The 27215-nt window shown below is 40.4% G+C and overlaps 1 protein-coding gene across 5 annotated transcripts; it reads right to left on the bottom strand.

The window, feature by feature from the left end:
- Positions 1-398: 398 nt before the first annotated feature.
- On the bottom strand, positions 399-26740 carry LOC109697427 (survival motor neuron protein). Of its 5 annotated transcripts, none has more exons than XM_074077331.1 (9): positions 26604-26740; positions 21835-21906; positions 19416-19535; positions 18319-18525; positions 17772-17924; positions 16414-16515; positions 14717-14827; positions 11792-11842; positions 399-750 (listed from the first exon to the last, which is right to left on the bottom strand). In XM_074077331.1, exons 1-8 carry the CDS (start codon positions 26682-26684, stop codon positions 11795-11797), a joined length of 894 nt encoding a protein of 297 aa, XP_073933432.1. In that variant the 5' UTR covers positions 26685-26740; the 3' UTR covers positions 399-750; positions 11792-11794. The 5 variants fall into 5 exon arrangements, with proteins under 5 accessions (XP_073933432.1, XP_073933431.1, XP_073933435.1 ...); XM_074077332.1 differs by lacking the exon at positions 399-750 and adding an exon at positions 7290-7998; XM_074077330.1 differs by lacking the exon at positions 11792-11842.
- Between the last annotated feature and the right edge of the window lie 475 nt (positions 26741-27215).

Here is a 27215-nt window from a genome sequence, read left to right as displayed (position 1 = left end):
CAGAGATCAGGAGGATCAAAGTTCAAAGCCAGTCCAGGCAAGTAGTTTGTTAGCCCCTATCTCAAAACAAAAAAAAATCACATAAAAAGGGCTGGTAGAGTGGCTCAAGGTGTAGGCCCTGAATTCGAGCCCCAGTATGGCAAAAAACAAAACAAAAACAAAAAACCCCAACAGCCACCCAAAACAAAAAAGAAAGAGAATACTGCCTTGGTTCTTGACTGGCCAGTCGAGTCTCCACAATACTCAGCTTCAGCTAGCCTTTGTTCCTAAGCTTGGATCACCAGGAAGACAGTCTTTCAATATTACCCTTTACCCAACTACCCTGAGTACTTTTTTTTTCTGTATCTTTGGAATAAATACAGTGAATTTGAATACGTCCAAAGAGAAATACTGATATATTCAGGGTTTCAAAAAAGTTTTCCATTTATTTTCAAAGGCATTAATAAAAAGCTTAACATACTAAGAAAGTCAGTATTATATAAAGGTGCTTAATCACAATTTGACAGACTGACTTTCTATACTGAATGTAACCTTGAGTTTCTTGTAAGTACATTCCATTGCTGAGTTACTCAAACTGACTTTGCCATAACCGCACTTTGCTGGCTCTTCAGGCTTGGAGCACATGGAACCAGGGAAGAGTGAAGATGATGGTGCCACTCAACCAGGAGTCCATGAACAGAATGAGACTTGGTCATATCGGCCAGGGGATATCGAATCACCAGTCTCCTTGGGAGAGCACTGAACCTGGATCTGAAAGAAAAGAAGTCTAGTTACAAAACATAAAAACCTATTTTCCTATAAAAAGCCATAAAGAAAGAAGAAAGTATAAAGCAATACACTCATCATGGTAAGTAAAACTAGAATGCAAATATAAAAATAAAAAATAAAGAATAAAAATATGCACAAGTAAAAATAAACACAAAGAATAAAAACATTAAACAGAACACTGATTTCAAAAAAATTTTTAAGGAATAGTGGTATTTGATCTGTTCTACTGTAATTTAAAACATTATAAAAGAACAATTAACAAAATCACAGGTTAAAATTTTTTAAATCAATAGTGACTGCCAACAGCATAAACAACATTCTTTAGCTACAATATGATAAACTTGAAGTTAAACCTAACCACTTAGAAATTAAAATATTCAATACTCCTAACAAGTAAAAATAATCTTGAAGTCTATAAAGTGACAATAAGGACTCTATACAACATAACCTGCAGATTAGAGGCAAAGCACTATTCAGGAAAATTTGTGGACCCAAAATATGCATTTTAACAATTAATAGCCAAGCAAGGAGAAAAAAAAAAAAAAACCTTGTAAGGAAAATAGACATTATAGACCATTGAAGTCTAGCCCCAATTTAGTTTTAGTTTTTTTTTTTTTAGGCAGTTCAGCTGACGATAGGCCGGACTTGCATCTGCAGAACAGAAAAAGGTGGGAGCAACAGTGTGTGACTGAGAGATCAATGGTGGAAGCCAGCTTCCATGTTGAGAGGCATGGCTGCCTCTAGAGCCCCAGTGGCAAGGAACTGAAGCCAGCTGCTCACAATCACAAGTGACCTTGGATGAGGACCTCATGAGAGCCACCAAGAACACTCAGCTAAGCTCCTCCAGGATTCCTGACCCACAGAAATGATGAAAGAATACATGTTTGTTGCTTTATGCGGGCCATTTGTTATGTACCAATAGCTAATATACCAATTATCTCCAACTATGCTTTAAAAAAAAGATAAGTAACAAGGAACGATGGAACCATCTAAAAGGCTAGTGAGGGGCTGGAATGCATGGTTCAAGTGGTAGAGTACCTATCTTGTAAGCCTGAAGTCCCAAGTTCAGACCACAATACTGCCAAAATTATTTTTTTCTTGAAAGTGGTCTAGAATTCAGATTTTTTTCATTTTCTGCTTATAATAGCAAAGAAAATTGACAAGCCCTTTCCTAATTAGTAATCCAATCAGAAGATGAATGTACAGAGATAGTTAGCAGCAGCTAAGGAAGAGGCTGGAAAACTAAGGTCTAAAATATTAACTATCTAACCTGTTGCTGACCCCTGCTCTAAACTAATTATGGAGGTGAGACTGCTTATATGAGCAAAATCTCACACTAGGCCTTTAGATGACATTTTACTTGGATATATTTTCTCTAATTTGAGAACTGATATATTTACAGACAGAAATGAAACATGGTAGCCCGGTGTGACTAGTCATTCAGAGAACTACATTATATATTATTTTTTAATAAATCTGAACTACCAACAGTGGTGGGACATGCCTGTAGTCCCAGCTACTCAGGAGGCTGAGGCAGAACTGTTTGAGCCCTGGAGGTCAGCCTGGACAACTATCTCAAAAAAAGTAAAAATGAATTTAAAACAGAAAAAAAGAGCCATCGCATTTTGCTAAAAGGGTATGTGATAGTATTCTTTTTTTTTTTTTTTTTTTTTTTATAAGGCAAAATAGTTTATTTTGGCTTAGAATTTTAGATGTTTCATTCCATGATTGGGTGGACCCACTGCTTTTAGGCCTTGTGTAGGAGTACTGGATGGCAACGGCAGGGAGCTAACCACATGGCCTGGAAGCAAAAGAAAGGGGCCAGACTCCCACAATTCCCTTTGAAGGCATGCCTCTTACTAGGCCCCACCTCCTAAACATTCCACCACCTGCTAATATTACCATCCTGGGGACCAATCCTTTAATACATGGGCCTTTGGGGGACATTCAACATCCAAATTATGGCAGGTGACAAAATGCTGCGGGCCAAGGAAGGTGGGATAGTGAATTGGAAAGGAAAGAGATGGGATCACAGAAAAGGGGCTGTGTGTCTTGCTCTTCCCTCTCACCTAGCAGAGTTGGCTGCACAGAAGAGTAAGGACAGAGCATACAGAAAATTCTGAGTTGAAGGATGAACAGTTGTGTGTTCCACCTTTTCTTCTGGTGCCCTAAGAGGAGGCTGCATCCCTCAGAATCCTCTGCAGCCTGGAAAGGAAGCTGAGTGTCCTGGCAGCTCCACTGGGTGCCTGGCAGGGAGGCCAAGGGCTTCATGACACTCTTGGAACAGATGAGATTTCCTGTGTCCTGTGGACAGCATGGAAATTGGCTGAAGGAGGACACATAATAGCCCCAGTAATAGGATAGCCAACTAGAGTCTTGGGTCCTATCCAGGACTCTTTTTTTTTTCATTTTTCTTTTATTATTCATATGTGCATACAAGGCTTGGTTCATTTCTCCCCCCTGCCCCCACCCCCTCCCTTACCACCCACTCATAGTATTCTTCCGTGTGTTCTGCTTCCTTGCTTGATGTAGTTTTTAAATGGACAGATGTGGGAAGTAAATGGATATGCATGATTGAAAATAAATCTTCTGAGAAGTGTGATGTCATTTATATATATATACACACACACACATATATATATGTAATATATATTTGCAGTGCTGGGGGTCGAACTCAGGGCCTTATGTGTGCCGGCCAAGAGCTCTACCACTTGAGCCACACCCCTAGCTCAAGTGTGATGTTTTTAAAGGAACCACTGATGCACATGTGGAGGGAAAAAAGCAACTGAAGACAAAAAAATGATGCAAAAATGAAAAAGTGCATTAGTCTGGGGGAGGAATCACTGACCATTCTAAACGACATTTATAAAGACAAAAAAAAAAGAAAATGTTTTGTTGTTGTAGAACTAAAAAAGATAGCTGTCATCTCTTTTCAATAAAATTTTGAACCATGGAAGTTTTCAAAACTATTGGAAGGGTTGGTGGAGCGGTAAGAGCACCCGCCTAGCCTGTGTGAGGCCCTGAGTTCAAGCACCAGTGCCGCAAAAAAAAAAAAAGGGGGGGTAAGGGAGGGGGCGGGGGGAAGGGGGAAGAAATGACCCAAACATTGTATACACATATGAATAAAATAAAAATTAAAAAAATATTATTGGGAAGATGGAGCAGAGATGCATTTGAAACACGGCATCATTATTTATGATAGGTTCATGTATAACAGGTGGTAACAGCTGCATTTAAAGGATTATCCCTTTCAGATATAAACTTAAGCTCAAAACTGGCAAAGTACAGAATAAAATTTGGGTTTGCAATACTTTCATTCTCATTACAATTTTTTACTATCTCTTTATTTTTACTTTTGAAAGTTGTTTATAAAAATGAATGAGTCTTATTATTTGAGGTAGTTACTTTGTATAAAATTGCCACAAAAACTGAATCAGCAAATATGAGCCATTGCTCCTAGGTGAAATACACAGCTATGTTCCTGAAGCCTCCAGTTACATTTTGATCAACGCCTCAATACATAATACAAAATAAGTATACATCATTTGCCAGGTGTGGTGGTACGTGTCTATAATCTTAGCACTTGGGAGGCCAAGCAGAAAGATCATGAGTTCCATGCCAGCCTGGGAGACATACTAGCCTTGTCTCAAAAAAGCAAAAGCAAAACCAACCAAACCAACTTCCCCCACACTGTTTGCTATCTGTGATCGTTGAACACTGAACTGGATCCTCACAGCAGTGTCACACACACCCCAGCAAAGTATCTGGCACACGTTAGTTCTGCATAAGGCCTTCCACAGCACAGCCTTCAAGCAATCAGCACTGGAGAGCACCTCGGCACAATGGTGGGACCATTTTAAACAGCAAAATCATAAACACAAGCCACAAAAATGTGAAAAATGTGGTCCTAAATAAACTGCTTTGAAAAGGACGTTATTTATAGTACAGGAGCTGCAGTGTTCAACTCCAGCTAGAAACATCTGGGCTGGGTGCTCAAGGTCTTTTCACTGTTCTGTGCATGTCCACGTGTCACCAAGTACTGATTTGAAAATAGAGAAATTTGAGCAAGTAGAATCATTTGCAAATACGAATCCACAAATAGTGAGGATCCAGTACTAATAAATTTTAGAAGCAAATATTTAAAAAGAAAATTGGGAAAATAACCACATAGATACATAGCATAGCTCTTAAACACACCAAAAGCTGCTGAAATTTACAAGATAATCTAAAAAAAAATCACAAAGGAAATAACCACTTTCAACTGTCAGATTCACAAAGATCCAAAAATATGACAAATTATTGGCTAGATTGTGGTGCTGGTGGAAATATAAGTTGATCTCCACTGACAGCAGTTTGGCAAAAATCTATTAAAACTCTAAATTCGTATCCTCTTCAACCAGCAGTTCTTTTATGTACTTAATCCTAAAGATATATTCCACAAAGAAGAACTATGTAACAGAACAGTGGCTACAGTGGTCAATAGCAAACTGGAAACCACCTAAACTCCCATCCCCTTCTTCTCTTCAGCCTTAGGCATCTAACCCAGGAGATTGTGCATGTTAGACAAATGCTCCCCAGCCTGAACTTCAACTTTCAGCTATAAAAGCTCAATTAAGAATGGTAAACATCTCTTTATAAGAACAACCCAGCCAGGCATAGAAGCATATGCTGCAATCCCAGTACTTGGGAGGCTGAGGTAAGAAAATCACCAAGTCTGGCTGAGTGCCGGTGGCTCACACCTGTAATCCTAGCTACCCAGGAGGCAAAGATCAGAAGGATCAAAGTTCGAAGCCAGCCCGGGCAAAGAGTTCTTGAGACCCTATCTTGAAAAACCCTTCACAAAAATAGGGCTGGTGAAGTAGCTCAATGTGAAGGACGAGTTCAAGCCCCAGTACTGCCAAAAAAAAAAAGAAAATGAGTTTGTGTGGTGGCCCAACCCTGTTATCTCAGCACTCAGGCGGCTGAGGCAGGAGGATAGCAAGTTTAAGGTCAGCCTAAGCTATACAGAGCAAGAGCACCTTAAAAAAAAAAACAAAAAAAACCCAACCAACCAAACAGAAAAAACCACCCTGCAACAATTAAAAGAAGAAGGTTCATACACTGACAGAGTATTCTTTAAGATACATCAAGGAAAAACCACATACCTATTAAAGAACACTGTACGAGTTACCTATAAAACATTATAAAGCTTAAAGGACTAATGATACTATATCATAATTTTTGGGGGGTGTAAAGGGAATTTACTAAAAGTTAGGGAAAGGAAATAGAAAAGGGAGCATGGTGGAATCCAGGTGGAACCTGGAGGCAGAGAGCATGCTTCTCTTCTCCAGGTGCTTTTAAAACTTACACTAACCTATGAGAAGGAAGAACCAGGTGATGGGAAGGGAGTGAGGAGGGATATGGGAGGTTCCTGGGCCAGGTAAGGTAGGCCCTAGGCCAGAAGAGGGCAACCTACAAACATATACAATATTAAGTCATATATTTTTTATGAGTCCTGAACTTCCCCTAATTCTAGCCTGCCTCAAATTCCCTGAGAAACAATATTCTGAAAAAATCTTTTTGAGGCTGCTGAGGGGCTGGAGTTCTTTTTCTTCTGAATCTGCTTTAAGCTGACAAGGAGCAGCAGACCCTACTTACAAGGGGAAATTGTTTCTCCTACTTCTTTCCCTTGGGGCTCATTTGGACAAGAAGTGTCTGAATTACTGCCCAGCATTTTAATGTTTAATATATATCATAATATTTTAATCACATTAATTTCATCTTATTTTTCTTGGTGGTACTGGGACTTGAACTCAGGGCTTTATGCTTGCTAGGCAGGTAGACTGCTGCTTGAACCATGCTTGCTCTGGTTATTTTGGTGACAGAGTCTCCCTTTTTCCCAGGCAAACCTGGAGCATGATCCTATTTTATGCTCCCTGCCATAGCTGGGATGACAGGTGCACACCACAGAGCCCACCTATTGGTTGAGATGGGGGTTTCACAAACAAAAAGTTTTTGCCCACTGGCCTCCAACTGTGATCCTCCCTGATTTCAGCCTCCCAAGGAGTTGTGATTAGATGTGAGCCAATGGCACCTGGCTAAATTATACTATCTTTACATCTGCAGTAAATGTACATGGAACAAAAAAAATTTTAAAACACAAAAGGATGAGGTCACTCCCTCCATCCCCCGTGGTACTTGAGTTTGAACACAGGGCTTTACACTTGCTAGGCAGGTGCTCTACTGCTTGAACCACGCCTTTAGCCCAAAAGTATATTTTTAAAAACCCTCACATCCTGTGTCTTAGTCCCTCATCAGAGGAAACTTGAGTACTGCCTTGAGATAATGCACATTCCTATACATATAAATATGTATTTATATTCAGATGGCAGGTGGCATAATTTACACAGTTCTGCATATTCACCTCCCAAGTGCTGGTATAACAGGTGCATGCCACCACACCCAGGGTAACAAGATTGCTTCTTAAAAGAATGAAAATCATTAAAAGAATAAGCTGAATAATGACCAACAGTAGATTAAAATTATTTTAGAACTTCTATTTCATACATAGGAATAACAATCAAGAATAGTTAAAAATATAACAGGTAGAGACTATTCTTTTTGGGGAAGCAGTATGATATGTGATGATGTATGTACCTACTTAGGATTTAAGAACCATTACACAAAACTAATCAACATACAAAATTATTTCTGTGGAACTTCTAAGATAACAAGCCCAAAATAGATTATAGTCATGTGGAAATATGTATTAAAAACTTCAAATTTGATGTTACATTTTATGTACTTGAGAGGTCTATAAAACAGTATCATTGTGTAGGACTTTTTTTTAACTATCTCAACAGACTAATCTTTTAGAAAACATGCAACAATTACCCAACTGGGCACAATACATAATGGGATCGTTTTTGAACACACACTAACAGAAGGCTCAGGGCATGAATCTTGAGAACGAAACAGCTGAGGTGATCTGGGCAGCCACCATTTCTGGTTGGATGTGGTTTCTAGGATGCAGCCTGGGGAGGGGCTGGGGAAGTTACTGATCTTCTCAAGGTCAAGCCTTGGACTGAGGCAGCTGGAGTCTGAGCAGGCAGAGGGAGGAGAAGAGGTACTTGAAGAGAGTTGCAGAAATTTGAGTAGGATTCCTTCCCACGTAGATCCTTGCCCAAATTCTAAATTGTGTGTATGTGGGACGCATCTCCACAGGGCCTGGCAACAGCAGTTGCTGGGGAGCTGAGGGTTGAAGAGACAGTGCAGAGGCTGTACACGCCTCAGGATTCACACTATGCAGTCCAATGTAAGTCATTTCACCTGTGATCTTTCTCATCTGTAAATGTGGTAACAGTAGCTAACCTGATGGCTATTATAAAGCTTAAATAACTATATCTAGCATGTTATACTCTCTCTTCAACAAAATTAGAGATAAGGGCAAAATAGTTTGTGCCAGGTACTGAGGGGGTGGAGGGAAAGGGATGGGGCAGAGTGGGTGGTAAGAGAGGGGGTGAGGGCAAGGGGGAGAAATGACCCAAGCATTGTATGCACATATGAATAAAAAAAAAAAAGCATCAGGTTGTACTCCATAAATTCTTATTTGTCAATTAAAAACAAATGAATAAATACAAAGAAAGCATAAAAAAAAAACTATATCTAGCATGCAGTAGTCACTCAGAAAGTATAGTTAATATTAATACTTGTAGCTGGGCATGGTGGAGCACGTTGGTAACCCAACACTTAGGAGGTTGAGGCAGGATAGGGAGTTTGAGGATAGCCTAAGGCTATATTATAACATGCTGTCTCAAAAAAAAAGAGTAAATCTGATTACTTAACAAGGAAGAAAGTTTTCATGCAGCAGTTGCGGAGTTTACTTTACAATGGAAAACCCCAATCTAGGCTGGGGGCATGGCTCAAGAGGTAAAATGCTTACCTAGCAAGTGAGAAGCCTGGAGTTCAAACTCCAGGACTGCCAAAATGAAAAACCCAAATCTACTAAAACATACTTGAGAGACTTTTGAAACCGAGACTATAAGGTTTTATTTATTCTTAGCCAGAAGTCTGTTATATGCTATACAGATTACCTTAGGCCAACAGTCATATTACTCTGCTCACAGAGGTCAGAGCAGTGGCTGCCAGGACAAGTGTGGCAAATGGTTAGAAAGAGGCACAAAGGGACACCCTGGATAGATGATAATATTTTTTATATTAACTGTCAATACTTATCAAACTGTCTCTTTTTTGTTTTTTGGCAGCACTGGAGTTTGAACTTAGGGCCTCATGCGGGCTAGGCAGGCACTCTGCCACTTGAGCCACTCCATCAGCCCATGAAACATCTGTCTCTCTTTCTCTCTCTAGCAGTAATGGGAAGTGAACTCACGGAATCATGCTTGCAGATAAACGCTCTAACACTTGAGCCAATCCCCTCAATCCTTTTCATTGACCCTCTTACGGTCACCTCCCAAGTAGCTGGAAATATAAGCATGTACCACCACACCAACAAGTAAACTTTAAATTTATGTATTTTATAATTATACCTCAAAAAATACAGGGAAAAAGTGCACATTGTACACAAATGTTCTTCAGTTCTCTTGAGGGCCATGATTCACACATAAAAACGACCCAATGTCCAGGGAGATAGCTGAACATTGAATGTCTTTTACAGATTGCTTATATAAAACATGGAACTTCTGTTGGGCACTGGTGGCTCATGCCTGTAATCTTAGCTGCTCAGGAGAGAGATCAGGAGCCTCTCAGTTCGAAGCCAGCCCAGGCAAACAGTTCTCGACAGTTCTTGAGACCCCATCTCAAAAAAGCTCATCACAAAAAAGGGCTGGTGGAGTGGCTCAAGGTGTAGGTCCTGAGTTCAAGCCCCAGTACTGCAAAAAAAAAAAAAAAACCTAAAAAAGAAAAAAAATGGGATTTCTGCAGAAGCAGGAGTTGCTCATTAATTTTTTGAACTGCAACCATTGTTTTTCCATTTAACAAGAGCTTCAAACTCTACAAGACATGAAACACAACCATATAGTTTGTGTTAATATTAATAATGCAGAAAAAGCTAATCTTATAAAATCACTGCAATAAAGGGCTTAACTGCTGCAAGGCAGGAACTCGTAAATCTGATGCTCTACCATTTGAGCCACTCCTCCAGTCCATTTTGCTCTGGTTATTTTGGAGATGGGGTCTCGTGAACTATTTGCCTAGGCTATCCTCAGAAAATACAACTTAAGTGGGGACACACATAAAATGCCTTGATGGTATACATTTCAAAATGGAGATGAGGGCTGAGGATATATACACCTCAGTGGTAAAATGATTGCTTAGCATGTCTGAGGCTGTAGATTTGATCTCCAGAACCTCAAAACAAAATAAACAAATATGTATACATACACATGGCAAAAAGTGTAAAGTAGTGTTGAGATATAGCTCAGTTAGAACACTGGCCTCACACCCATGAAACTGTGGGTTTAATCCCCAGCACAAGAAAATAATGTGCAAACCAGGGAATAAAATGACACACACCTAACTAATTCTAGCTAATTTTACCTTTTTTTTTTTTTTTTTTCCTGCAGTACTGGGGGTTTGAACTCTGGGCCTTGAGCTTGCTTGGTAGGCATGTGCTCTGCCACTTGAGCCACACCTCCAGCCCTATTTGCTTTAGTTACTTTTTGAATAGGGTCTTGCTGCTTATGCCCTGCCAGCACTGACTGTGATCCTATTTATGCTTCCTGCACAGGTGGGATGACAAGAAAGAACAAGTGTGCCCAGTTTTTATATTTTGAAATAGGGTCTTACAAACTTTTTTTTTGCCTGGGCTGGCCTCAAACCACAAACCTCCTGATCTTACTACAATCCTCCTACATACACCTCCCTAGTAGCTGGGATTACAGGTGTGGACCACTCACCTGTCCCAATTATATCTCTTAATTAACTTATAATCTAAAATAATTACCTGCTGTACATCCCTTTTTCTTTCCTGACAGATACTTTAAAGAAATTAAGCTAGCTATCTTGTTACATTCCATATTCTAGTCCTTTAGTGGTATTAAATAATTTAACTTGTTGCTTTATTCCCAGGTTTTTCAGCAAATGGGAAATTAGAAATAAAGAAATAATAAAATTCCATTTAAACATTTTTGATAAAAACACTCCATTAGTAATACAGTGCACTTAATGTTGCATTATAAACCAGAAACTATGTCCTGTCACTGATGCTGGTCAATTTTTACAACAGTCTCTTCTTATAGAAGAAGTATGTTTTATTTACCCAAACAAACTACCAAATATTTGGTGAGATGACACATTACACATGGAAATTCTAGTGGGGACACAGACTGATTTATCTAATTGTCTCCCCCTGGTACAAGAGCTTGAATTTAAACTCAGTGCACTTGAGCCATGCTCCCAGTCCTTTTGCTTTTAGTGTTTGCTCAGACAGGATCTTGTACTTTTGCCCAGGTTAGCCTGGGACTGCGATCTTCCTACCTTCATGTCCCTTGTAGCTGGGATTATAGATGTGAGTTAGTTACCATGCACAACTTGTTCTGAGACAGGGTCTTGCTGGCTTTTTTTTATTGGCAAGGTTTTGCTTCAAATCTTGATCCTCTTGTCTCTGCCTCCAGAGTAGCTGGGAGTACTATCTAATAGTTTTGGCATCAAAATGTCTTTAATATGGAGCCAGGCACTGGTGGCTAACAACTATAATCCTAGCTACTCGGAGGTGGAGATCAGAAGGATCACAGTTCAAGGCCAGCCTCGTAAACAGTTTGAGACCCTATGTCAAAAAAAGCCCAAGCTGGTTCAAGTGGTACAGTACCTGCCTAGCAAGCGTGAGGCCCTGAGCTCCAACACCAGAACACATCCACAAAAAAAAGTGTTTAGTATGGTTTGTCATTAACTTTTCAACATTTCAGTTTTTTTCAATTTCCTAGGCAAATGCTCTACCAACATTCTAATCTATTTTAAATGTTCAAATAATTTGTTTTCTACACTCTAAAATTTATACAAAAAATTCATTTTATGACAGCAGACTTACTCATCAATTAAAATGTGAACACCTCCCTTCTTTTTGATTTTGTCTGAAACCCTGTAAAGAACGCAAAATAAAGTTAGAAGAATAGAATATACATTTTATACAAATGTTACTAAACAGTTTAAGCTGGGCATGGTAGTGCACTTCTATAATCCCAGCATCTGGGAGGCTGAGGCAAGAGGATTAAAATTGAAGGTAAGCCTAGGTTACACAAAGGTTTCAAAGCCAGCCTGAGCTATAGAGCAACACCTCGTCAAAGGCTGGAAATGAAGTTCAATGATAGAGCACTTGCTTTGGTTGATCCTCAACACTGCGGAAGGAAGGAAGGAAGGAAGGGAGTGAGGGAGAGAAAGAGGGAAGGAAGAGAAAGTAGGGAAAAAAAGAATCTAAAAAAAAAACAGGAAAATTATTTTGTTAAATGTAAGACATTTTTACAAATTTTATTTAACAAAGCATCAGAAAATAAGCCTTTCAATATGCTTTAAAAGTGATTGATCTGAGGCCAGCCTAGGCTACATAGCAAGTTCCAGAACAGCTCACACCATGAAGCAAGACCATCTCAAAATAAACAAATAAATAAATAAAATAAGATGATTGATATCACTGGGCACTGGTGGCTCATGTCTGCAATCTTAGCTACTCAGAAAGCAGAGATCAGGAGGATCATGGTTTGAAGCCACCCCAGGCAAATAGTTTCTCAAGGCTCTATCTCAAAAAACCCTTCACAAAAAAAAGGGTGGTGGAGTGGCTCAAGGTGAAGGCCCTGAGTTCAAGCCCCAGTACTGGGAAAAAAAATAATAATAATACCAAGGTAAGATATTAAGTTGGAATTAAGAAATCTTTCTTAGGGCTGGGGGCATGGCTGAAGTGGTAGCTCATTTGCCTAGCAAGCATGAGGCCTAGAGTTCAAAACCCCAGTACTGCCAAGAATTTAAAAGAAAAAAAAAGCTGTTTCTTAGTCAGGCAAGGTGGCATGTGCCTATAATTCAACATTCCAGAAGGTGAGGCAGAAGGATCAAGAATTCAATCTATACACATGTGAGTAAATGTGAAAATGATTAAAAAAAAAAAACAAGAAATAATAAAATGGACACCACTTGCCTACTGAAAAAATAAAGAGTTCAAGGAAGCTTTGTCTACAACGCAAGACTCTCAAACAACAATAAAGAAAATAAAGAGAAAAAAAGGAAAAAAAAAAAAAAGAAAGAAACCACTACTAGATTTTAATAACAAGTAGATGAAACTGGAATGTTTAGGTATGACATGATGAACTAGTTTTTCATTCATGTCATCCTTCAATGATATTCTAACTTCTTAGTGCATTCATATTTTTAAATGTTGCTAGAATCAAAGTAAGAAAGAGTAAGATCCATAATAATGTAAGACTAGGGTAAAATAAGAATTTTCAAACTGTACTGGTAGCATTCTGGAAACTCAGCTGACAGTTGAGAAGAAAACTATGTAAGCTGGAGCTGGCGGAGTGGCTCAAGTGGTAGAGTGCCTGCCTCGAAACCATGAGGCACTGAGTTCAAACTCCAGTGTTACCAAAAACAAAAAAAAAACAACAAAAAAACCCCCCAAAACTACATAAGCTGGGCGCTGGTGGCTCACATCGATAATCCTAGGTACTTGGGAGGCTGAGATCGGAAAGACTGAGGTTTGAGGCCAGCTCAGGTTGGGGTGCTGCTCATGTGCAAGGCCTGGGGTTTATTGTCTAGCACTGCAAAAGCCAGGCACATAAGCATATATAGGTGACGGTACCTGTGAAACTTCAAAAATGGCCAAGTGTGAGGTCTTGTGTACCTTGAGCCCCAGCAACTCAGGAGGCTGATGCAGGAGGACCACTTAAGCCCTAGAGGTTGAGGCGCGTCTCAAAAATGAAACAAAAACAAAATAACTCTTCTTTTTGACATGGTTGTCCATGCCTGTAATTCCAGCAATCAGGATGTTAAGGCAGAAGAATCAAGAGGTTGAGGCCAGCCTGGACTACATAGCAAGATCTTGTTGCAAAAAACAAATAAATCAAAAAAAAAAAAAAAATCAAAACAATCTAATAGTATGATGATTTTTTTGGTTGTTGTTCTGTTTTGTTTTTTTTGCAGTACTGGGGTTTGAACTCAAGGCCTACACCTTGAGCCACTCCACTAGCCCTTTTTGTGATGGGTATTTTTGAGTAGAGTATGACAAACTATTTGCCCAAGTTGGCTCTGAACCACTGTCCTCCTGATTTTTGCCTCAAGTAGGTAGGATTACTGGTGTGGATCACTACGCCTGGTCTATTGTTTTGTTTTTAAGACAGGGCCTCACTATACAGCCTTGACCTTGCTGCGTAGCCCAGGCTGGCCTGGAACTCATGATCCTCCTAATGCAGCCTCCCCAGTAATGGGATTAAGCACCCCTTCTGATACATGGAAGAATATATATACATATATATATATATTTTTTTTTTTTGGTGGCACTGAGGTTTGAACTCATGGCCTCATGCTTGCTAGGCCTTTACCACTCTGCCAGCACTTTTTTTTGGCTGGTTAATTTTTGAGATAGGATCGCTATTTGCCTGGCTGGCTTTAAACCTCGATCGTTCTGATCTCTGCCTCCTGAATAACTAGGATTATAGGTGTGAGCCACCAGCATCTGGCTAGAATTTTTTAATGAACTACAACTGCAACAGGAACAATGAACAGGGACAATGCAAAAGTAACTTTAGCCTTACCCATTAGTTTTATTTTTTAAACTTTAAGGTACTTTTCAGCTCTTAGAATCTACATTAACAAATAGCATTTCAGTCAGAAAACAAAAAAGTCACACAGGGGCTAGGGGTAAAGTTAGCAGTAGAGCTAACTTGCCTAACATGCATGAGGCCTTGGTTTTGATCCCCAGCACCAAAGTCACAACAAGGTGGATAGGGAGAATGCAGAGCATTCTTACCATGTAATAGCCAGTGTGATAGCCACTCATGTACCAAGAGATCAGCATGCTTCCTAAAGCATCAGAGCCATCAAGAGCATCTGGACATACTGGAGGCGGAGGGGGGATCATCTGGAAATAGAAAGATAGAAGCACATCAATCATGTAAACAAAAGTGAGGACTCTGGAGGTTGATCTTACACGGAGAATGCTGGTTAGTCACTGTCTTTTCCTATATCCCATGGCATCTATTAAATAATAAAAAAAAATTAATGTGGGGCTGAGGCATAGCTTGACTGATAGAGCACTTGCCTCACATGTGTAAGGCCCTGAGTTCAATCCCCAGGACTGCAAAATCAATTTAACATCTGAAGAGAGTCAACCAATAACAACAACAAAGCACCAACAAAACTAATTAAAACCAACAAGTATCAAAAAATATTAGGTGATTTAAAAAGTAAACATTTACTAGAATTCTGCTGTTGTGCCGTTAGGAAGCTATGAGCAAAAGACATAATGCTTTTTTGTCCCTTAAAACACACCAACACATCATCCATACAGCATGAAGGGCCAATGTACGAAAGAAAACCCCCATCCCAACAGACAAAGTATTTTTTTTTTAACCCTAATGCTAGTACCTAAAATATCTACCATTATCAAGGGATAGGGTGGCACACCTGTATCACAGCCACTTGAGGTGGAGATTGGGAGGATCATGGTTTGAGGCAGCACAGGTTAAAAAAAAAAAAAAAAAAAAAAAAGAGTTAATGAGACCCTCCCATCTCAACAAATGAGCTGGGCATGGTGGGAAATGGCTACAGTTCCAGCTATGTAGGGTGTCCTAGGTAGGAGAATCAGGTCTGCTCTAGGCAAATAATACAACAGCCTACCTGAAAAAGTAATTAAAGCACAAAAAGACTAGGGGGTATGGCTCAAGAAGCAGAGCACCTACTTAGCAAGCTCAAGGATCTCAGTTCAAATCCCAGTATCACCAAAACAAAAACTATCATTACATTATCAGAAGCTAATGTCCGAGTGTATCTGTAGAGTAAAGCTTTCATCCTTTCTAACAGGAGCTACTTCCCCATGGAACACATACCAACTTCTCCCAGGAAAACAGCAGCCAAAACAGAGCTCAGAGGTAGGCTATAAGAGTGCTGTACTAGCACATATGAATTTAAAAAAAAAAAAAAAAAAAAAAAGAGTGCTGTACTACATCCAGTAACAGAAGGCATTCAAAACAAAAACTGAGGTTTACTTTTAATTTTTACCCATTAGAACCTAACTCTGGGGATAATCTAAGATAACATTTTCTTTCTTGTTTTCTTTTTCGGGGTACTGGGGCTTCAAGATCTTGTACTTGCTAGACAAGTGCTCTACCACTTGAGTGACTCCTCCATCCCTTTTGCTTTAGGTTATCGTTCAGACAAGGTTTCATCCTTATGTCCAGGGCTAACTTCTGAACACAATCCCCCTACCTACGGTTTGCAATAAAGCTGGGATGACAAGCTTGTGCCACCATGCTCGGATTACTTTGCTGAGGGTGTCTCAAAAACTTTTTAACGTGACTGGCCTCCTGATCGCTACCTCCTGGGTAGCTGGAATTACAGACATGAGCCATCTTGCCCTGCAAGAAGACATTTCCTAATCCCCAGTATCATGCTCAATCCCAAACTACATATGCCAGCAAAATTCAATTTGAAGTGTTTTATACTTACTGGTGGCCCAGAAGGAAACGGAGGCATCCAGCATGACAGGAAGTGGGGCAGTGGAGGTGGTGGTGGAGGTGGTGGTGGTGGGCCATTGAATTTTAGACCTGGCTATAAAGAATATTTCAAAGAAAAATTAACTTACTAACGTCAATGAAAGGAAAGGATTCAAAACCAAAATACAAATAATTACGCACAATGGTGTCTGTATCACACATATCAAAAAGATTAAATGGAGGACTGGTAGAGTGGCTCAAGTGGTAGAGTGCCTGCCTAGCAAGCAGGAGACCCTGAGTGCAAACCACATTACCACACAAATACACACACACACAAAATAGCTAAGGCAAAAAAGGTGCAGGTACATGGCTCAAGCAGTAGAGTGTGGAGCCCTGAGTTCAAACCCCAGTCCCTCCAAAAATAAATAAAAAAAATAAGAACTCAAAAAGATTAAATGGAATTTCATTTACCAAATTCTGAAGTCAAAGACTCAAATGACAACCTCTAAATGTTTTTTCTCTTTATCAACATTCCTTATCAAAGATGTGTAATTACCTAACATATCAGAGACAATGTACCAGCTAGCTATTTCAATCAGTAAAGATTACATCTTTTTCGTACTTTTATTTTCATTGTATGATCTTTTTGTAGCACTGTTACCTAATACATGCTAACTTAGAGCACATATTATCAATACTGTCAAACCGTTCACCTAACAGAAATCAGCTCGAGACCAATGAGACAAAACTTGAATGCAATATAACCCTCAGTAAGAAAGCCCTCCAGAAAATGTGAAAGTTTTACTGAGTCTCACCTGATTTTTAAAAATTATCATGAATACCATACTCTCCAATGAAGAAATCACTGCTTTACATAAAAGAATTAGATAGTGACATACCCTTGGCTTCCACACATAACCCAGCTTACCATAAAAACCTTTTTAAAATTGATTTCTGTTGCTAGTAACCAAAAGAGCCAAAAATGCAGACAGTGTTTACATTTTAACTCTACAGAACAATCTGGGAGCTGCTCAGGATTTTATTGTATTAGATGGAAACACTGTACTTTTTTTTTTTTTTTTACATATCTGATACAGGTGACATGGGGAATACAGTCTAAATTCAACTGAAGACATACTATTATACTTTCTAACTTTCATACATTTGCTAAATTGTTAGTCTAATACCTCATACTCCACAAAAGGAGCCTGGTAAGACTTTTATTATAAGCCATTTTGCATCCTTATCCTATTTCCTTTTCAAAGAATTCTTCCATGGATATATAATATTTAAAAGAACACAAGTTTCATGGAACAGCTTCTAATCACTTAGTGGTGGGGTTAAATGTCTCAGTCTAGGCAAGATATTTACCTTTCCAGGTCCCAATCCTGATGACGGCATTGGGGGTGGTGGAGGGAGAAATGAGTTCCATGGAGTAGCTTTTGATTTATTATCATTTAGCTTATTTCCCAGAGACACGGAGTTCTCACTTTCATCTGTTGAAACTTGACTTTCATTTCCATTCTTTTAAAAGAAAAAATACACATATTTTTGTTATGAAGGTGTCATTAAGGGTTGGAGCTAGGCACAGTGCCTTACACCCTGTAATCCTAGCTACCCAGGAGATAGGGATTGAGAGGATCAAGGTTCAAAGCCAGCAAGGGCAAAAGTACACAAGATCTCATGTCAATCAACAAAAAAGCTGCCCATAGCTGGCAGAGTGGATTCATCGGTAGAGTGTCTGCACAGCAAGTGTGAGACCCTCAGTTCAAACCCCAGTATCGCCAAAAAAAAAAAAGACCCCAAACAGAAAAAGTAAAATTTAATGCCTCAGTGGACCAAACTGACAAAGCAGTTATACTGCTTTGTTTCTCATCTAGTTTCTGCTTCCAGGAATTCAAGTGTTGTGCATCTTTACCTCCTGGGCATTCTGTTCTATATTATTAGCTATTTCAGAAGTTGGGCAAGTAGAAAGTAGATCAGACAGATTTTGCTCTTCTCTATTTCCGTATCCAGTATAAATCACAACACAGGTTCCTCTCTTAAAATCAACTGAAGCAATGGTAGCTGGGTAAATGCAGCCGTCTTCTGACCAAATGGCAGAACATTTGTCACCAACTTTCCACTACAAAAACAAAGATATATACATGCACACAGTTTCTTTTACAGAGAGCAAACTATTATCTTATTTGGATGGGGGAGGGGTGAAGGGTAGAGGGGTAGTCTTCAATTAACTGGAAGGTAGAATTATATAGTGAAAAAATTTTCTTAAGTCTCCTTTTTCCCACTTGTCAAATGGCTATAACCCACCCCCATTTATTGTGACAGATGAGGAAAGCTGTACTCTGACCTGACACAAAGAAAGTGCTCATCAGATGTTATGATGAAACTAAAGTTAATGAGACATGAAAATATTTAGCTTCGGGGGTGGAAGGAAGCACATCAGTGGGACCACAAGCTGAGTGACTCACTTCACTCCATACATATCCCCCAGAAAGGTCTGAGACTAGGCCCAAGAGCAGTCCCTAGCAGGGCCCTCCGAGTCTTGTGGAGATCTATTCCCAGAGACCAGGACTCCACAGTGAGGGCAGACTAGGAAGGAGATGCTGTGGACCTGCCCGTGAAGGGAACGGGTTGGCAAATGTCTCTCTCGCTGGAACTCACTCTGGCCAAGTAAGAGTGAGTTCAATGCTGAGGTGAGGCACCCCAACGCAGGGCCTTACAACCCAATTCAGACTACTTTCCTTTATACTCCAAAAAAAAAAAAAGCTGGGCACTGGTGTCTCACACCTGTAATCAATCCTAGCTACTTAGAAGGCAGAGATCAGGAGGATCAAAGTTCCAAGACAGCCCAGCAAATAGTTTTCAAGACCCTATCTGGAAAATATCCAACATAAGACAGGGCTGGTGGAGTGGCTCAAGTGGTACAGCACCTGCCTTGCAAGCATGAAGCCCCAAGTTCAAACCCCAGCACACCCTCCCCACTTTTTTTTAAATTAAAATTAAAAATATAACCTGTTTCAAGGGAGTTGTGCTATTCTTCTTTTGGCTTTTATTCTTCTTAATGGGTTTTCTTCTAGGTGTACCTTTTGGTTTATCTGAAGTTTCACAAATATCACCATTCTTTAGAGCATGCTACGAAGACAGAATGAAAATATATGTTATGCAACGATGCATTAAAAAAAGTCACAGTAGGAGTCTTTGTTCCCACTTCCTATGTGGGGAACAGGAAATGTTTCTCTCTTTCGTCCCCCCTTCCCGGTCTATATATTATCTTGTTATACTAAAACAAATTCTTGCTAAAACTTCGAGAGAGGAAAAAAAAAGAAAGGTCATAGTAACTAGGGCACTGGTGGCTTACGCCTATAATCCTAGGTATTTGGGAGGCTCAGATCTGGAGGCTCACGGTTTGAAGCCAGCCAGGAAAAATAGTTTGTGAGAGTCCATCTCTAAAATAACCACAGTGGAAGCAGCTCAAGAGGAAAGAATGCTTGGGCCCTGAGTTCAAACACAGTGCTGCCAATAATAAATAATGAAAATAAAATAACCACAGCAAAATGGACTGGAGGTGAGTAGAAAGCCTGTTTTGCAAGAGTGAAGCCCCAGTCCCATCAAAAAAAAAAAGTCACAACATTAACTTAGTTACTGCGTAAGCTGGTATCATGACCCTATCACCTCAGAAAGCCTCTACTCTACTTCTCTCTTCACTATCCCAGGAACTGGGAACTGCTCTTGAAAGCATCTTGTACTTGATTATCAACTATAAAGGCCCCTTTAATTAGGTCTCCATGCTGTCCACCTCCCTGCAACAGCAGTTTGTCCACCACCCTGCAACAGCAGTCTGTCCACCACCTCTTCCTTCTTCATATTCATGGCACCTTGGATGACACAACACAATGCCCCAAGGTTTTTATTACTCCTCTGACCAAGTCCAGCACGTGGCATTCTCACAAGAGTTGGCCATCATTACCTGCTTAAGTGCTTCTATTCCTATTACTTCAATTACGTCTCCAAAAACAGACTTCCAAAGCTACTAAACAGCTCTGAATTTTCTCAGTTTGATCCAGCATATACAAACCATTTTCCCCCCAGTCCTGGAGCTTGAAACCAGGACTTCACACTTAATAAGTCCTCTACCAAGCCAGTCTCAGAAGTCCTATCTCCGCCTTCCAAAGAGCTGGTATCAGAGTTTTATGGACCATTCTCTGCTCCCAATTCATATCTTTACCCTTAAACTCAACACAACTAAAATTAAACTATCTTTTCCCCAAACCAATTCTTTTCTTCCTTTACTCAGACTACTTTCCTTTGCAAACCCTATCTCACACACAACTGTCTTGATAAACCCTCTTAGATGACTTATAGTTTCACTGTATGATGGAAAGCATATTTAAAAATCTAGAACTCAGGGGCTGGTGAGAATAGCTTAAGAGGTAGAACGCCTGCTTAGCAAGCGTGAAGGCCTGAGTTCAAACCCCAGTACCACCAAAAAAACAACCAAACAAACAAAAAACAAACCCCAAAACAACAACAACTAGAATTCAGCTGTAAAGATGATACAAATATCTGATCATTACTTCATGGTACAATAGTGACTACAGGAAGGAAGTGGATTTTGTGTGCTAGGTGTTTTGCCTGAGTGTTTGCTATTTATGCTCATACTAGCCTGGACAACTGATGGGCCCTCCATGCTCAGTAAGACAACATATCTCAGACAGTGGAGAAAGTGGATAAATGTCTTGTTTGAGCCACAAAAGCAGATGACATCTCCTAAAAGAAGTGAGTATTCTTACTATCAGAATGTTTAACACCCAACTCTTAGGATTTGGAAAGATTAAATAAACCTAACTGGGGCTGGGAATGTAGCTCAGTGGTAGAGACATTTGTCTAACATGTGCCAGGCCCTGGGTTCAATCTCCAGCATCAAGAAACTCATTTAATACATGTAAACAGAAAGAGCAGTACCTAGAACATTGTCAACCCTCTACAAGCACTAATTATTGCACTATTATTTATTATCATAGTCATTTCACTAAAGGCTTGTTAAGTGTTTAGAATTGTAATTCAGAGGTGGGATGTAGCTCAGTCTAGTATGCACAAAAAACAAACCCCAGTGTTCTATCCAGCACCCCCCCCAAAAAAAAAATAACTCAGAATGCCTTTTTTCTATTAATCTGAACAAGTCTTCTATAGTTTGGAACAATGTAAAAATACTAAAAGGAATAAATGTATAAGTTTTTTTATTTAAATTGCCTCTGTAACAGAGATGAAATGTAAACTATTAACTTCTAAAGACATCATCTGATTTAACTAACCTAAACTTCACTATGAAAGCTAAACAAGTACTTTAACGCTTTACTGTAAGCATGTTATCAATGAATTTTTTTCCAAATGAGTAATATGAGGAAATAGAGAATGATTAAACATTTCATACCTTAAAGGAAGCCACAGCTTTATCATAAGCTTTTATCAATGCTGTATCATCCCAAATGTCAGAATCATCACTCTGGGAAGGAAAAAGAATAAAAACCATTTATGTTCAGATAGGGTTCATCAAAAATGTTTATTAGGGACTAGAGGTGTCTCAAGAGGTAGAACACCTGCTTTTTAAGCAGGAAGCCCTGAGTTCAAACCTCCAGACCTACCAAACACAAAAAAAAGTATATTAAGGCTAGGGTCATGACTCAAGTGGCAGAGTACTTGTCTAGCAAACACAAAGCCCTGAGTTCAAACTCTGGAATCACCAATTAATCAATCAATCAATCAAGTAGACTAGGCCCAGTGGCTCATGCCTGCAATCCCAGCTGATCCGGAAGATCACAGTTCAAGGCTAGCCTGGGCCAGAAGTTAGCAAAACCCCATCTCAACAAAAACAAGGAAGGCATGGTATGCATGCCATAATCTGAGCTACAAGAGAAGCATGGGTAGGATCACAGTCCAAGGTTGGCCCCAAGCAAAAAGCACAATAGCCTATCTGCAAAATAACTAAAGCAAAAAGGCTAGAGGTGGGGTTCAAGTGGTAGAGTGAGTGCCTAGTGAGCAAAAGGCCCTGAACTGAAACCCCAGTACTACAAAAAAAAAAAAAAAAGTGTATTAGTACCAACAGCATAAAGCAGACAGAATCAAGTAAATATGAAGAAGTCTCAATCTCCAACATTTTTAAAAAGGGCAAACACTTGACCAGAGATGATATATGGATGCAAATAAGCATGATCATAAGGACTAATGACCAATAAACATTAGGGGAATGCTAGTTAAAAACCACAGGTGCCACTACACACCCAGTACTGCATTTAAAATGAGAAAGACTGACTATACTGAATGCTTGCCAACATATGGAGGAAATGGAACCTTCGTACACTGCTGAACACAATGTCAAATATGTATCTATACACCATGACTTCAGTATTTACCCTCCAAAGGTTTACACACTAGTACTCATAGCCCTTCTATTTACAACAGCTCCAAACTGGAAAGAAACCAAATGTTCATGAACAAGCAAACAGATAAAGTGTAGTACACACATGCAATGGGATACTACTCAGCAACAAAAGGGAACAAACAATTGTGAAACACAAAATAGATGAAACTCAAAATGACTATGCTAAATGAAAAAGCCAGACATAAAAGACACTACAGACTGCAGGAGGTGTGCCTCAAGAAGTAAAGGGCCTGCTCTGCAAGTGTGAAGCCCTGAGTTCAAACCACAGTCCCACCAAAAAAAAAAAAAAAAAAGAGATACTGTACAGTTAGACATGGTGTTGCATGCCTGTAACTCCAGCTACTTTGGAGGCTGAGGTAGAAGGATTACAAGTTCAAGGCCAGCCTGGCCAATTTAGCAAGACCCTGTTTCAAAATTAAAAAAAAAAAAAGAAAAAAGGGGAGGGGGGCCCAGAAGGTGGCTCAAGCATCAGAGCACATGTAACTTAGTGAGAGAACATGAATGAGTTCCTGAGTTCCCAGTCAAGACAGACACACAGACACACACACATATAGACACACACAAGTCCATGTTTATAAAATTCTGGAAAATGCAGACTAGTCTATGTGACAGGATGACAGAAAGTGAATTGGTGGTTATCTGGGAGGTAAAGGACAAGGAGAAATAGGAGGAAAGGATTTGAATGCTCCAAGGCAATCATGCCTTCGATTTGGAAATTGAAATCAGTCTACACAATGAACCCACAAGACGAAATTCTGGGACTACATGAAGAGATGCCCTTAGCTACTCGTCCCCAGCTACTATAGCTCCAGTGATGATGTGGATGCGACCACATGAGAGCCCAGACCAACAGCACCCCAGCAAGGTTCTCACAAAATGATCAACAGAAATGAGAAAGAAAAAAAAAAGGATCACTGTTGTTTCAAGCCATGAAGTTTTGGGTGATTCTCACACAGCAATAACAACTAGAACAGACCATCAGGACTGCCTTTGTTTATATGTGACTCTCAGTCACCCTAGCACTCCAACTCTCTCAACTCCTAAAACTTCCACTGTGCTCGAGTGAGCCATACTACTCCTCCCGTAACTCTTGGCAATGTAGATGATCATTCCAACAGCCCATCCTTGCAAGTGTTTAAACTACTCTCACTAACAATGTGGAGTACCCCAAGTGGACGCACTTCTTCTGTGCTCTTTATTTATTATAACCAGTAACTACAACCTCTTCATAAATTCAGTTTCAAGGATCCCACTCTCAGAAGGGCACTGATGGTTCATACCTGTAACCCTAGCTACTTGGGAGGCTGAGATCAGGAGGTTTGCAGTTCAAGGCTAGTTTAGGTAAGTAGTTAATGAGATCCCATCTCCAAAATAATCAGAGAAAAATGGACTGGAAAAGTGGCTCGGGATAGAGTGCCTGCTTCACAGGTATAAAGCCTAAAGTTCAAACCCAAGCCTGATCTAAATAAATAAGTAAACAAGTTTAAACCAGGTGTAATAATACATGTCTATAATCCTAGCACTTATTTGAGGCCAGCTTGGACTAAATAGCAAGACCCTGTCTAAAAAAAAAAAGTGCCAGGCATGGAAAAAATATGGCCAGGCATTAATCCCAGCCACTCAGGAGGCTAAGACAGGATGATCACAAATTTGAAGCCAGAGTAGGGTACAAGGCAAGAGGCCGTCTGAAAACAAAACAAATACCAGGACTGGAGATGTGGTTAGAAGACTTCCCTAGCATGCATGAGCCCTGAGTTCAATCCTTAGTATCGAAGGGGAAAAAACAAAACCACAATCCCACTCTCAGAAGGCAGAGTTCTTGGCCAGCCAGCACTATACAGGGAGTTCTAGGCCATCTTACATACCAACACCTTGTCTCAAAAAAACAAAACAAAAAATGAATCCCACTAATCACCACCTTCTAGGCTCTGCAAGTTAGCTTGATGATGACAACCCCATTCACTGAGACTGGTGATAAATTAAAACAGGCTTTAAACTGTTTCTCTGGATCTTAATGTCCTCACTTCCTTTCAGAGCTGGCCTAAGTTCCATGGCCAACCATGGAGATATATCATGAGTACCTCTCCCCTCATTCCTTCATATCTACATGGTAAAAACTACAACTCTTGGTTTATTCTATGCCTGCCCTCCCACACTTGAACTCAGATGAAGAACAACACAATCAATCACATCTGGTCTCTTTAATCTCATGAACATGAACACAAATGTCAAGTAGGCCCGGGGTGTTGCCTAGCCATATTTCTACTAAATTTCCCTAGTCCAACATTAATCCACTTGCCTAGAGGGCTACTTCCTATCTCCTCTGGCCTCAAGCTTCCAACACCTCCTCCCCATGTTCCCACCTAGGCAGACCTTGCTTCTTTCACTTAGAGAAAGATAAGAATCAACAAATCTTTCATAATCTCTAGCCACCACTCATCCAAATCTTAACATGTGTAACTACCACATGAACTATCAACATTTCTAACAAAGGTCAAACTCAATCCTCACCTACTCTACGACAGTGCCCCAGCAACATTTCTCTTCTCTTTCTTGCATCATTAGTTTTCCTATCCTTATTGCATCATGTTGCTCCCATCTTAAAACAAAAAAAAAAACTTAAGACATTAACTCACTTGCCTTTCCATCTATTGCCTAATTTCTCTACCTTCTACTTGCAGTAAAACTCCTTGAGAGCTGGCAGCAGCTCAAGCTGTAAGAGCATCTTTCCTAGCAAGTGGGAGGCCCTGAGTTCAAGCCCCATGCCGCCAAAAAAACAAAAAGACAAAAAAAATTCCTTGAAATATCTGTTTAAAAACGGTTCCCTGAATTCTTCTTTGACACTCAAATTCAATCAGATTTCACATCCACCATGGCATACTCAAGATTGGACTCCTGATGGTCCCTCTATTTTTATTTTTATTTTTTTTTTAGACAGGGTCTTGCTTTGTTGCTCAGGCTAGCCTCTAATTCACGAACCTCCTGCCTTAGCCTCTCTAGTAGCTGGTAGTGACTACAGACGTGCCCAACTTGGATCTTTTCTCTTAAAAATGTGATTTTATTTGCAGCCTTCCTTATTCTCTGTCTCCTTACAAACCTCCAATATCTCCTCCCCCTCTTCCCACCTAAGTGATGACCTTGCTTCTTTCAGTAACAGAAAGGCAAGAATCCGTAAAACAAACAAAAAACGCCACAAGCAGGCTCAAGGCCTTAGGGAGGGAAGGAGGGAAGGAAGGAAGAAGGGAGGGAGGGAAGGAGGGAGGAAAGGAAGAAGAGAGAGGAAGGGAGGGAAGGAGGGAAGGAAGGAAGGGGAGGAGAGAGAGAAGAGAGGAAAGGAGGGAGAAAGCTTATTATTTTCAACGGTTCAGGACAACCTTAGAGTTCTCCTCGACTTTTCTAAAGCCTTTGCGAGGTTTCTGAATCGGTCTGCAACATCCCATATCCCTAACTACAAAGTACATCCAGAACCCCAACACTTTAGATCTACGGCTAACACCTTCACCTAAGTACGGATGGCTTCAATAGCCTCCTAGCTGGTCTCCTGTCTCACCCTACCCGGGTCCGCACATCCCCCACAGGCAAAGAAGCGTGTACACGTCATCTGACCAATGGCCGGAGCTCACAGCCACGGAGACCCAAAAGGCAGCAGAAGGAGCTTGCGGCCGGGACTCAGGGAGAGCGGATGGGGACAAGATGCAGCGACAAGATAGACACAACGTCCGCAGCCCCACAGCGAGCCGCTGCGCGTACCGCGGCCTCACCTGGCCAGTGCCGCGACGGAACAGCACTGACTCTTCTGGCTCCGAGCCACCGCCGCCGCCGCCGCCGCTACCCATCGCCATGACGAGCCTGCTGCGGGATGCACGGCGTGGGCTCCGTCGCCGGAGTGACGACTTCCGCCTCCCGAATGACGACTTCCGCTGCCCGGGGGCTGCTGGGTCCGGAAGGGTACGGTGGCCGCAAAGGCGGCCTGAGTATCCCGCACGCTTTCTGTCGATGGTTGCCGTAGGCTCAACTTGGTGACTTTGATTTTTTTCTTTTTCTAGTTTTCTGTTGATCGTTTGATTTCGCTTTGTTGTACTTTCGTAAAGCAATTTCATTAGTTTTTTTAGCAATGCATTTTTTAGAAAATGCTAATTGCAGGTAATTTAGAAATTAAGGGTTAAAAGATATAGGAATAAAAATAATACAATAGCCATTATTCTAGAGTTGGCCAGTAATATACTCACCATTTTTAAAAGTTCCGTAAAGAGTTTAATGTATTTTTAAAAATTTAGTTCTTACAATAACCCATGAATTAGGGACCATCATTCCTATTTTAAAAATGCGAAAGGGTGGGTGTGGTGATACACATCTGTGATCCCGGCACCCAG

Source organism: Castor canadensis, chromosome 6, assembly GCF_047511655.1.
Source record: "Castor canadensis chromosome 6, mCasCan1.hap1v2, whole genome shotgun sequence".
Classification (NCBI taxonomy): Eukaryota; Metazoa; Chordata; class Mammalia; order Rodentia; family Castoridae; genus Castor; species Castor canadensis.
Note: the sequence above shows the minus strand (reverse complement) of the source record. Positions and strands in the feature narration are given on the sequence as shown.